The 14,242-nt window shown below is 38.4% G+C and overlaps 1 protein-coding gene across 3 annotated transcripts in view; it reads left to right on the forward strand.

Moving 5' to 3' along the window:
- The window catches only part of Csas (CMP-sialic acid synthase), a 176,595-nt gene that overhangs the window by 33,941 nt on the left and 128,412 nt on the right, over window positions 1-14,242 (forward strand). For all 3 annotated transcript variants that reach the window (XR_016547800.1, XM_090387151.1, XM_090387150.1), the window contains exon 2: window positions 10,528-10,680. Coding sequence is in view for 2 of the 3 variants with exons in the window: in XM_090387151.1 (XP_090243277.1) it covers window positions 10,528-10,680 (153 nt within the window). In the remaining variant the exon portion in view is untranslated. The remainder of the gene's footprint in view (window positions 1-10,527; window positions 10,681-14,242) is intronic.

Genomic DNA, 14,242 nt, shown 5'->3' on the forward strand with positions numbered 1-14,242 from the left:
AATGTATTTAGATTTTTGCAAGGCCTTTTATACAAATCTATATGAACAGCTGTTGTATAAATTGGTTCAGTGTGAAATTAGAGAAAGTTACTACTATGAATAAAGGGATAGTTAAATGGTAGACCATAAAAGAGTAGTTATAAATGGACAGTACTCTTTGTGAACTAATGTAATGAGGAGGTATTTAAAGTAAGATTTAAAAATCTGATTAGACCTGTGAGCTGTGACCTGTATGAATTTTCTGCACTATGCATAGTGCAGAAATTTTTTTTATTTTCCATTATCTATGCTTTCTGATGTTCTCTTTTACCAACATTGTTTACTGTTAATTCTCTTGGGAAATATCCAATGGTAAAATTCTTATTAAAATTAAGCCTGAAGTTTTTACTGTTTGTTTCATTACACTAAAAGCAGAAAGAAACTTCCATGAATAATGTCTACATCATAATTAATAAACAGCAATAATCCTATATACACATGTGGAAAATGCTATATATGTTTTTGAATATTTGTCACTAACTTGAAAATGTACAAGCTAGAGTTAGGAGGGAAGATGCACACTATAGATAAGAAGAATGGTTTGAGTTAAAGAAGACTGCAAGGCAGTCTGAAAATAATCTGCCAGAAAAACCAGCAGTAGTTTAAACAAACTCATATTATTGTGATGGCTAAACAAATCTGAATAATAAACATAACATTAAAAAGCTACTGCTGACAGAGAGTTATTTCCAAATTTATGTGTGGAATTCCCTGTACAAAGAAAACAAAATCTAGCATTGTACTTTAAATCAAGATAAAAACATCAACAATAATTTTTTTTTTTTTATCAGTATCAAATAGTGTTTCTCTTCGAGTGAAGAAATTAAAACAATAAAAGTTGTAATTATACTGTATGACACGAAGTTCTCTGATCAGGGCTGACTGGCTGCTAGAACAGCTCTTGGGATTCTATTAATGATGTACAGGAGCTTTGCCATTGGGACAGAGTGCTAATTATACCATTGTATAAATTAAAGTTAAGCTACATGTGGAATACTACATACAAATTGGGAAACATGATTTTAGGAAGGATATAGACCTGTCAGAAAGGGCTTATGGAAGAACAACAAGCTTAGTTTGGGAACAAAAGGATATTATTAACATTAGCATTAATAGAGGCATATGGTGCAAGACAGCAAGCTTATAAAGCATCAGCAAAAAAAAAAAAACCTTCACATTTCATCCATCCATTGTCACCAAATGATTGTCTAGTTCTGCCTTGAATTTATTTAAGCTGTCAGCTTCTGCAATGACAGATGGAAGTTTGTTCCAGTAATCAACCATCCACTGGCTAAAGGCAAATTTCTGCATATCTTTTCTACAGCTGTCTTTCGTCAATTTGAATTTATGTCCCCTCAGGTGATTAATCGGGGCAAGAGGAAGAATCCCATCAGCATTGAGCTTGCTCAAATCATTCAAGGCTGCCTACACCTCAGTCAGATCACCTTGCAGGTGCCTAGTCTCCAGACACTGCATTTGCAAAACTTAAGCCCTTCTTCGTAAGAGCACCCCGATTCACTAATCTTGTTGCTCTTCTCTGTACTAATTCCAGCAGCTCCACATCCTTCCTAAAACGAGGCCTCCAGACCTGCTAGCGTATTCAAGGTGTGGCCTGACCATAGCTTTATACAAGGAGATAATCATCTCCTTATCCCTGCTAGCAAAATTCCTATTCAATAGAACCCCAATGACCCAAATTTTCTGTTAATGCGGACTGGATTTTCAGTAGGGAAAAATTTTAACTATCGAAAAAAAAAATTTCTGTTTGCTGACGTTTTGAGGGGGGGGTTGTAAAATTTAAAACAATAAAAAAGATATGTAATCAATAAAAAGAACACCGCACGCACAAATTGCAACTAACACAATATGTGTTAGTTGCAATTTGTGAGAAACAAAAGTGAGAATGGAGTAACAAAGTTGGAGGCCGCCATAGCTGAGTGGTCAGGTGTGCCGGTGCATAAGTACACATGCCTTGAGTGACCGGGGTTCAAGCCCATGAACGCTAAATACGGTGCTGTTTCTTGTATTCTGTCTATCTTGTGAATTCCTCTGACCGTTTGGTCATCCTGGAGTATAAACAGAAAATCTATTTATTTATTAAGTTACAAAACTTAAAAAATAGGAATAAAGAGAACATTCTGAAAATTTATTTATGTTTTTGATATGATTGAAGATTTCATGGAAGGGGAAACACATTTCACCATAATAATTAGCATTAGCATTAGCAGAGGCATATGATGCAAGAAAGCAAGCTTATTCAGCATCAGCCAAAAAAAAAAAAAAAAAACCACACCGCTCCCATTTCACCCCTCCGTTCGCTCGAAATACCTGTCCAGTTGAGCCTTAAATTTGTTTAGGCTATCAACTTCAACAACAAGTGATGGAAGTCAGTTCCACCAACCAACCACCCGCTGGCCAAAGGCAAATTTCCGCACATCTATCCGACATCCATCCTTCCTCAATTTGAATTTATGCCCTCTGAGCTGATTATTCTGAGCAAGATGAAGAATCCCATTGGCATTGAGCATGCTCAAACCATTCAAAGCCTTATACACCTCTATCAGATCACCTCGCCGGTGCCTAGTCTCCAGACTCTGTAATTTGCAAAACTTAAGCCTTTCTTCGTAAGAGCAACCCTTTGTTCCATTCACTAATCTTGTTGCCCTTCTCTGTACCCGTTCCAGCAGCTCTACATCCTTCTTGAAATGAGGCCTCCAGACCTGTATACAGTACTCAAGATGTGGCCTAACCATTGCCTTATACAAGGGAATAATCACCCCCTTATCCCTGCTAGAAAAATTCCTGTATATCATTGACAAGACACCATGAGCTACTCTTGCAGCTCGTCTGCACTGCTCAGAGAACTTTATATCTGCCTGCACAATTACCCCCCAGGTCCTTTTCATTCTCCACCACTGTCAGTGTAGTACCGCAGAGTTGATACGTTGCTCTGGGGTTACTGTTTCCCATATGTAGTACTTTACATTTGTCAATGTTAAACTTCATTTGCCACCTCTCAGCCCATCTGTTCAACCTTTCCAGATCCTGTTGCAGCCTTTCCAGATCCTGTCTCAGCCCATCTGTTCAACCTTTCCAGATCCTGTTGCAGCAGCATAGCGTCAGTGGTATCCTTAACAACCCTGCCAACCTTTGTATCATCTGCAAACTTGGACATTAAACTTGATATCCCATAATGCTAAAACTCTCAGAATTCCAGCTGTTGGTATTATCGCAAATTCAATAAGATCATGTTTACTATCATTTATAATAAATTGCACTAACAGAAAAGCCTAATAAACAGGGGACTGCTAATTGTTTTTATTGTTTTATGGTTGTGACCTCCAGAAATCCAACCGGACACATGGTATGGTTGGAGACAATCGTAGGGTAATCTCAAGTGCTGACCTATTCAGTTGACAGCTGCAGCTTTCATTGTCCACGCATACACCTTACCTCGGTTCTTTAGTGTGTTTTTAACTTGTATTTTTATTCATTTTATTTTTTTGTGGTTTTGGGTTAACAGAAGATGGTTAAAAGAATGAGTGTTACCATGTCGATGAAACAAAAACTGAAGGTGATTTTTCGCATTCATAAGGGAAAAACTTTAAAAAAAGATCGCTCTCGATATAGGGGTGGCAAAACAGACTGTTTTTAATTGGAAAAAAAAAAATAAGGAAGCAATCGAAAACTTTTGTGCAAAATTGCTGGCCAAAGACAGCTTAGGAAAGAGAGATACCATTAAGCAGGCAAAAAATGAAAATTTGGACAAGGCTTTATACATTTGGTTTTGTCAAGAACGAGAGCAAGGGCCAATCCTTTCAGGCCCAATCCTTCAATCAAGGTTTCTTAGCTTTAACGAAAAGTTAGGAGATGACCCGTCTTTTATTGCAAGTTTGGGGTGGTTATCAAGGTGGAAGGAGCATCATGGAATCTGACAGCTTTTGGAATTACAGGTTAAAGTCTTTCTGGTGATTGTGTTGCAAGTGAAGAATTTAAAGTATAATTTCTGAAATTTATTAGTAAAGAAAATTTAGTTCCATCCCAAATTTTTTTATACTGACAAGACTGGTTTATTTTTCAAAATGTTACCCAAAAAAACACTTGCCTCTTCAGCTGAAGGACATAAATGGAGTAAGGAAAAAGTGACCTTGCTTTTGTGCAGTAACACGTCCAGGAATTTAAAGTTACCACTGTTAGTCATAGGAAAATCTGCGAAGCCTCGCACTCTTAAAAATATGAACTTAAATGCCCTCCCAGCTAAGTACACGTCACAAAAATCAGCTTGGATGAGCTCAACTCTTTTTAAAGATTGGTTTTTCATTTCGTTTGTTCCCTTAGTTAAAAAATATTTAAGGAATAAAGGACTGGAAGAAAAAGCAGTTTTATTCATTGATAACACTCCAACCCACCCAGTAGGAAAAACAACTGAGATCTGGCAACATCTTTGTAAAATTTTTTGCCATCCAACATTACTGCACTATTACAGCCTGTGGATCAAGGAGTTATAGTGGATGTGAAGCGATGGTACAGAAAGAAGTTGATAATCTCACTGTTAGAACAACAAGAGGTTCTTGAAGAAAAATCAAACTTTATGGACCTTCTTAAAAATGTCAACAGTCATTCATTTTATTGCTGCAGCTTGAGAGGAAACTGACAAGACTACCCTTATCAAATGCTGGAAAAAACTTTGGCCTGGTGTTCCAATAGAAAGAACTGAGGCGGCAGTGGATATTTCTTCGGATCCTGATGATGACAAGGATGATAATGATTTTGTTCAGTTATTTCAATGTCTGGGGGGGGGGTTGTTCAGACGTAACAAATGAAGACATTGCCCCATGGGTAATGTGTGATAATAATCTAGGACATCAGATCCTCACTGAGGAAGACAATGTGCAATCATGTTCATCATCATCGTTGCAAGCAAATGAAGGCAACTCTGATGATGAAGTGTGGGAGGAAACAACTGGCGTGAGTCATGCTGTTGCAACTGGAATGTTGGAGAAGCTACTGATTTATTTCACAAGACGGGATGACACATCAGCCGGTGAGCTTCTAACCTTGAAGTGGTTGCGAGATCGTGCGGCCCAGAAGCGAGTTTCAAAATTATTTCAAGTAAACTTCTCGAAAATATTTATTTGTGTTGTAATATTTTCATGTTTAATTTTGTGTAATATAATGTTCTAGATGAAAACTTTATTGCTTTGTACAGCATTTTGTTTACTTACCATATTCTTTTACTTTTTATAATTTTTCCTGTAAAATATTGTTTTATTAATTTAATATAAAAACGAATTTAGTTAAAATTTGTTATTTAGTAACTTTAAATAAACACTGATAAGTGAAAAGATAGCTTCCAGTTAATCCGGACTGAGTGTGGTCAAGTCCTGATTAATGGAGTTCTACTGTATATCATTGAGAAGACCCCATGAGCTACCCTTGCAACCTGTCTGCACTGCTCAGAAAACTTCATATATGACTGCACAATTACCCTCAGGTTTTTTTCATTCTCCACTACCCTGAAGGTGAGGGGGGGGTTGTAATCCTTTGCCACCTGAGTGTAGTACTGCACTGTTGGTATGTTACTCTGGTGTTACTGCTACCCATATGCAGTACTTTGCATTTGTCAATGTTAAACTTCAGTCGCCACCTCTCAGCCCATCTGCTCAACTTTTCTAGATCCTGTTGCAATAGTGTACTATCCTTACTGTCATTAACAACCCTACCAATCTTCATGTCATCTGCAAACTTGGACATTAAGCCTGATATACCTTCATCAATATCATTAATAAATACAGAAAATAACAATGGACTCAACACTGAACCCTGGGTGACTCCACTAATAACATTTGTCCACAAAGATCAGTGTCCATTGATTACCACTCTCTGTCTTCTCCCACTCAACCATCCTTTTATCCATAGCAGCAACTTGCCCTTAATGCCACACTGCTTCAATTTGTACAATAGTCTTCCATGTATCAAAAGCCTTCCTAAGATCCAAGTATATGATATAAAAATTATTTTTTGTATCCAGTTCCATTGTGATCGCATCATAGTATCCAATCAAATTGGCCAGGCAAGACGTCCCCTTTAACAAACCCATGCTGTGTCCAAACTATAACTGAAGACTTGTCTAGATGATCCTGCAGTGCTTCTTTAACCAGTGTCTCTTAATTTCCCTAGAACAGAAGTTAAACTAACAGGTCTTAATTACTTGTGTCACCCTTTGATCCTCCTTTGTGAATTGGGGTCATATTTGCACATCTCCAGTCCATGAGTACCTCCCCTGAGTCCAACGGAAGCTCTCATAATTATGGCTAATGGTTTGCTTATTTCCTTTGCTGCCTCCTTTAATATAACTGGATAGATCCCACCCACCTCAGGTGCCTTTCTTATGTTAATTGTATGCTCCACTTTGCTCTCAGTTATTACAAAATCATTTATCTCACTGCCAGGGTATAAAACACCTTTGGCGTTCCCCTCTCCGAATAACTCCTCATGTGTAAATGTAGATGCAAAATACTCATTTAATTTGTTATCTACCTGAGCAGGATCATCAACAGTTGAACCATCGATATCAAATGGACCGATCTGATTCATCGCCTTCCTTCTAGAGTTTACATTGCCTTCCTTCTAGAGAAAGGTGTGAAAAAAGAACTCTTTGCTTTTTTCTTTGCATCCTTTGCCAAAGATTTCTCATAATCTGCCTTTGCCTGCCTAAACTCCTTTGTGACTTGGTTACAGACCAGCTTATATAATTGTTGATGGTTGAGGCATGTGTTCAGCCATGTTAGAAGAGAGTACTGGGGTTACAGATACTGATTCAGAAATGTCCATGCAAGTATCTATAGAAATGGTATGCAGTAGAAAATAGACAGTGTATAGACTTTGTAATAGATTGGACATTAATTAATCTGACTCCTGTCTTTTTCATAGTCAAGGAGCTTGAGAGAGTTTTCATGGCACCACTTCAGATTTTACCCCAGGGGTTCACGTCTGGTGAGTATGGGCTTGGCACACCTAGGGTCCTGAGCTGGATATCATTGTCATTCTCTTTCTTGGTGATTCCTTTCTAATTCTGACTGACTGACCTCACTCACTCACTTACTCACTCACACTCACTCACTCACTCACACTCACTCACTCACTCACTCACTCAGGGTAACTCAGGAATTTTTTTTTTATGTATCCCACGCATTTTTCTTCTCTGCCACATGTCTCATTAGTTCATCTGACATCCATTTATGCCTAAACCTTGAAGAATATTTCTTAGTTGGTATGAAAGGCCTAGTAGCTTCCAAGATTAGTTCTTTGAATGCTTCCAATTTAGAATTTGCTGTTGGTAACATCATCAGTTGGTCCCACTGTATAGAATTTAAAAACTGTCTCAGACCACTGCGTTACCTTTACAAAAGCAAAAACCCTTCCCTTTACCCTTGATAGTAGTTACATCTTTAAGTAAATTCCACATGAGTACATTGTGATCACTGCCACCTAGGGGTTCCTTTATCTGCACATTCTTAATGCAGGAATAATCACTACTGATAATCAGATCAAGAGTATTACTCCCTCTAGTTGCCTCCCGAACATGCTGCTGTAGAAAACAATCGTTCCAATAAATCCACAAAAGCCTTGCTAGTGTGTGAGTGACCCACAAGTTCCAGTCAATATCTGGGAAATTAAAATCCCCCATTATAAGACAATCTGATTTACTGGTCCACTTTATTTCTCTGTATAGTTGTTCATTATTCTCATCAGAATCATTAGGACTATAACACACTCCTACACTAAACTTTGCTTTCCTAGTGCTTATGTCACACCAAACTGACTCAACAGTGCACTGTCCACCCATGTCAACTGGCAGCACTTCCTTAGATTTTGTGTTTCTTAACTAATAGGCTACTAGGCTTTTCATTCCAACTAAGAAATACTGTTCAAGGTTTAGGCCTAAATGGATGTCAGATGAATTAATGAGGCTCGTGGTAGAGACACCGAAGCCTATGGCAAGTATAAACTAGTCAGTAATCAAGTCACAAAGGAGGTTAGCCAGGTGAAGGCAGATTACGAGAAATCTTTGGCAAATGATGCAAAGAAAAACAGCAAAGAGTTCTTTACTTATGTAAACTCTAGAAGCAGAGGGAGGAATCAGATTGAACCATTTAACATAGATGGGCTGACTATTGATGATCATGCTCAGGTAGCTGATAAACTGAATGAGTATTTTGCATCTACATTCACACATTCAAACGCTAACAGGGAGCTAAGTGATTTTGTAATAACTGAGAGCAAAGTGGAGGAGAAATTGTTGAAAATAAAACATAAGGAAAACATCTAGGGTGAATGAGATCTATCCAGTTATATTAAAGGAGGCAGTAAAGGAACCCTTGGCCATAATTATGAGAGCTTCCTTGGACTCAGGGGAGGTTCCCATGGACTGAGATGTGAAAAAAAAAATATCATTAATTCACAAAGGGGGGTTTAATAGGTGACAAGTAACTACAGACCTGTTAGTTTGACTTGTGTTCTAGGGAAAATAATGGAATCACTGGTTAAAGAAGCATTGCAGGATAATCTAGACAAGTAATAGTTAAGACACAGCATGGGTTTGTTAAAGGGAGGTCTTGTCTGACCAATTTGATTGGATACTATGATGTGGTCACAAAGGAACTGAATGTCAAAAATAATTTTGATCTCATATACTTGGATTTCAGGAAAGCTTTTGATACTGTTACACATGGAAGACTGCTGTACAAATTAGAGAGGTATGGTATTAAGGGTAAGTTGCTACAATGGATAAAGGGATGGTTGAGTGGGAGATGACAAAGAGTGGTAATCAGTGGACACTGCTCTTTGTGGACAAAATGTTATTAGTGGAGTTCCCGAGGGTTCGGTGTTTGGCCCATTGTTGTTTTGTATATTTATCAATGATATTGATGAAGGTATATCATGTTTAATGTCCAAGTTTGCAGATGATACAAAGGTTGGCAGGGTTGTTAACGACAGTAAAGACCGTATGTTACTCCAACTGGATATAGATAAGTTGGGAAAATAGGCTGGGAAGTGTCAACTGAAGTTGCATTTGCATTTGTCGATGTTAGTGGCAACTAACATTGACAAATGCAAAGTACTGCATATGGGTAGCAATAACCGAAGACAAACGTACCAACTGTGTGGTACTACACTTGGGGAAGTGGAAAGTGAAAAAAGACCTGGGGGTAATTGTGCAGTCAAATATAAAGTTTGCTGAACAGTGCAGACAGACTGCCAGGTCTGGTCATGGAGCCTTGTCAATGATGTATAGGAATTTTGCTAGCAGGGACAATGAGGTGCTTATCCGGTTATACAAGGCAATGGTGAGGCCACACCTAGAGTACTGTGCACAGGTCTGGGGGCCTCATTTTAGGAAGGATGTAGAGTTGCTAGAATGAGTACAAAGAAGGGCAATAAGATTGGTGCGGGGAACAAAGGGGTGCTCTTACCAAGAAAGGCTTAAGTTCTGCAAATTGCAGAACCTGAAGAGTAGGTACCTGCGAGGTGATCTGATTTACGTGTATAAGGCCTTGAATGGGTTGAGCAAACTGAATGCTGATGGGATTCTTCCTCTTGCTCAGACTAAGAACTTGAGAAGGCACAATTTCAAACTGAGGAAAGATAGTTGTAGAATAGATGTGCGGAAATTTGCCTTTAGCCCGCGGGTAGTTGACTGGTGGAACAGGCTTCCATCCTTTGTTGTGGAAGCTCATTATAGCCTAAATAAATTTAAGGCCGAGATGGGCAGGTATTTGATGGACAGGCGTACGATGCAAGAAAGCATGCATAAGCTTGCTTTCTTGCATCGTATGCCTCTACTAATGCTAATAGCATAACCCCCATCTCCTTTTCCTGTCTTGTCTATCCTTTCTGTACATATTTTACTCCCCAAATTCCAATTCTGCATTCTTTATATTTGTGTGACACCACGTCTCTGATATCCCAATTATTACCAAGAAAGACTAGTTTTGTAAATTGTATCATCTGGAAACAAGCATCCACGTGATGACCTAATTGAAGTATATAAAGTTTTAAAAGGGTTTACGTAAACTAAATACTGATAGTATCTGATGAGCATGTTGTCTGAGAAAGGGGTAAATACTGATGGTATCTTTACCCCTTTCTCAGACATGCTCATCAAAGGACATAAATTTCAGTTGAAAAAAAGAATAGATGTGCAAAAATTACCATTTGGCCAAAGTAACTGCTTGTTGAAATAAACATCCACCTGGCATTGTGGAAGTAGTAATTCATATCAATTTAAATACGAATCCACATAATTTGTCCACCCCTTCTAATTAATTTAAATAAGATTTAAGTTTTTTTTTTCCGATGTATATGCTTTGCTTCCTTGCATCATTTTGCTAATACTAATGCTAAAATTTTAAACTGATTGATCATTATTAATAATATTGCCTTAAGACTTTTTCCAGTAATTTGTTACATCTTATTATTTTTTAGGTTTTTCTTCAGTTTGGGTGTCAACAGATCATTGTGAAATTGCAGCAGTTGCACAAAAGTGCAATGTTAATGTACATTACCGTGATTCTGCAACAGCACAAGACAGTAGTAGCTCTTTGGATGCAGTTCTTGAATTTATTCAGCACCACCCAGGTAGCTTTATTTCTATGCATTTGTAATCTAGTTACATTTAAATATTATTTATATTATTGGGATGAAGGTTGCATAGTCATTATTGTTAATACTAAAAACTAAAAGTAAATAAAGAAGTTGATCTAATGATTGTTTGTAGTGTCCTGCTGGCTATTCTGTAGTGCTGTTTTGGAATGGGAAGATCTGTTTATTGCAGCTCATTTGCACTCTGTAGCAAGTCTTAATGTTTTATAAGTACAGTCGATTCTGGTTAATTGGGACACATCGGGACAGATCACTTTGGCCCAATTAAGCGACATTTTAATGAGCTGAAAAACACATTCTAACAGAGGCAGAGAGGTATGAATAAAATAAAGGGAATGTGGTATTTAAAGAAAGCACACGGTATTTAAGTTATATTGGTACAAACATTTATTTAAAAATAACTAAGGCTAAAAGCAAACAAAATGTATGTATGTACATATAATGTACATATGTAAAATGAAGATACAGTACAGAATAATGTCCGTGTCAAGCAAAGGTTACACATTACTTAAAGGTTCTTACTTTGAAAAAAATTATGAAGTGTACCCTGACGTGTTCTCTTTATGGACTGCAATTGAACAAAGTCGGCGCAGGTATCTAATGCTGATAAAGGATTGCCTTCCTGCATGAAATAACATCTCAATTCAGCGATACATTTCCTGGCATCCTGGTTAGTCACTCGCTTAGGTATATCATCATCATCATTTTCTTGGTCTTTTGGTGTCTCTGAGTGTTTTGCTGCAATTTGTTCAATAATCGTTTCCTCATAATCTTCATTTTCATCGTGGCATTGAAGGTTATCGTCAATCGTTAAAAGTTCTTCACAATTTTGGACCATTAGCATTAGTAGAGGCATTTGATGCAAGAAAGCAAGCTTATGCAGCATCAGCCAAAAAAAAAAAAAAAAAAAAAAAAACCCACTTCCACTTCACCCCTCTGTTCGTTCAAAATACCTGTCCAGCTGAGCCTTAAACTTATTTAGGCTATCAACCTCCACCACAAGGGATGGAAGTCTGTTCCACCAACCAACCACCCGCTGGCTAAAGGCAAATTTCCGCACGTCTATCCTACATCTGTCTTTCCTCAATTTGAATTTATGCCCTCTCAGGTGATTTTTCTGAGCTAGAGGAAGAATCCCATCAGCATTGAGCATGCTTAAACCATTCAAGGCTTTATACACCTCTATCAGATCACCTCGCTGGTGCCTAGTCTCCAGACACTGTAATTTGCAAAACTTAAGCCTTTCTTCGTAAGAGCTCCCCTTTGTTCCATTCACTAATCTTGTTGCCCTTCTCTGTACTCGTTCCAGCAGCTCTACATCCTTCTTGAAATGAGGCCTCCAGACCTGTATACAGTACTCTAGGTGTGGCCTGACCATTGCCTTGTACAATGGAATAATCACCTCCTTATCCCTGCTGGAAAAATTCCTGTATATCATTGACAATACTCCATGAGCTACTCTTGCAGCCCATCTGCACTGCTCAGAGAACTTCATATCTGCCTGCACAATCACCCCCAAGTCCCTTTCATTCTCTACCACTGTCAGTGTAGTACCACAGAGTTGATACGTTGCTCTGGGGTTGCTGTTTCCCATGTGTAGTACTTTACATTTGTCAATGTTAAACTTCATTTGCCACCTCTCAGCCCATCTGCTCAACCTTTCCAGATCCTGTTGCAGCAGTGTAGTGTCAGTAGTGTCCTTGACAACCCTGCCAACCTTTGTATCATCTGCAAACTTGGACATTAAGCTTGATATACCATCATCAATATCATTTATAAATACAGAAAACAATAATGGACCCAACACTGAGCCCTGAGGGACTCCACTAATAACATTAGTCCACGATGAGCAGTGTCCATTGATTACCACTCTCTGTCTTCTCCCACTCAACCACCCCTTTATCCATAGCAGCAATTTGCCTCCAATGTCACACTGCTCCAATTTGTGTAGCAGTCTTCCATGTGCAACAGTATCAAAAGCCTTTCTAAGATCCAAGTATATAATATCAAAGTTATTCCCTGCATCCAGTTCTTTTGTGACTGCATCATAGTATCCAATCAAGTTGGTCAGGCAAGACTTCCCCTTAACAAAACCATGCTGTGTCTGAGCTATAACTGAAGTCTTGTCTAAATGATCCTGCAGTGCTTCTTTGACCTGTTGCAGTTCCAAGGCCATTTAATTTTTTGTACCGCTTATCGCTTCTGAATCACAATTAGTCGTGAAACCACATTTAGCAAAACAATTCCAAATTGTTTTGCTCTTATTCCTCTCCAGCTATCGGCGATAAATTGTACAGCTTTTAACATTGAAACTTTTGCACTAACCTCTATTGATTTCGAAGATGATGTCAGCAGATTTTCCTCAATTGCTTCAAGGATGTTATCAACCAGCTTTCCACGATAATAGGTCTTCAAATTTTTTATAATTTCTGTGCTCATAGGCTGTATCAGGGATGTGGTGTTAGGGGTTAAAAATTCCAGTTCAATATTTTTTAAACTAGCTACATTAGAGTGTGCAGTGCAGTTGTCCAATATCAACAGAATTTTTCTGGACTTCCATTGCAGTTCCGCGTCCCAGTTCATTAGCCATTGCGTAAAAATATATGTGGTCATCCACGCCTTCTTGTTGGCATAATACAAAACTGGCAAACTGCCTATTGTAAGCCCCTTGAAACAACGAGGTTTGGCACTTTTACCAATAACCAAAAGTTTGAGTTTATCATTTCCTGACATGTTTGAGCAGCACAACACTGTTACACCATCCATTGCTTTCTTTGAACCGGACAGTGTTATGTGTTGATAGCTGAGGGAACCATCCAGCATAGTACGATAATACAGACCTGTTTCATCGGCGTTGTAAATGTCATCCCCACTAAATTTTTTAAGCAACTCTGGCAGTTTTCCAGATTTCCATTGCTCAGCAGTCGAAGCATCAGCACTGTGTTTCTCACCATGTGCTTTTTTGTAACTAATGTCATGTCTATACTTCCATCGAGACAACCAGCCATCTGTCGCTTTGAAATTTACGTGACCTAGCTTTTTGGCCAACTCTTCTGACTTAGTTTTTAGCATAGAGCCGCTTACATGTACTCCTCGTTTAGATACAGTGGAAAACCATTGATTCAAAGCATCTTTGACGTCTGGATCTTTGCCTTCCCTCTTTCGCTTATGAGATGTTTTCTTTAAATCCACGCACAATGTCCACTCCTCTCTAAGTTTTTCTTGTTGCTGTAGCAGTTGTGAAATTGTAGATTTTGGCACCTTTATTATCTCCCCTAGCTGACGATGACTGATGTTAGGGGGTTGACTTTTTATCTTGTCAAGAATAGCGATTTTTTTTGAAAGCGACAAATCTTTACGTGGCATCTTGACAGGGGTCTTAAATGTACTGAAAAAAAGGGGAGGGGGGAAACCAAAATCAGTGCACTGTTTGGTACAGTTTTTAATCTATTCTAACCCACAAGATGTATACATATGTACCTAGTGTGATCGTAAACAACTGCAAGCAAAATTCTTTCAGAATCTGATTACCACGACA

Source organism: Mastigoproctus giganteus, chromosome 13 (genome assembly GCF_048544385.1).
Source record: "Mastigoproctus giganteus isolate SK-2022 chromosome 13, ASM4854438v1, whole genome shotgun sequence".
Classification (NCBI taxonomy): domain Eukaryota; kingdom Metazoa; phylum Arthropoda; class Arachnida; order Uropygi; family Thelyphonidae; genus Mastigoproctus; species Mastigoproctus giganteus.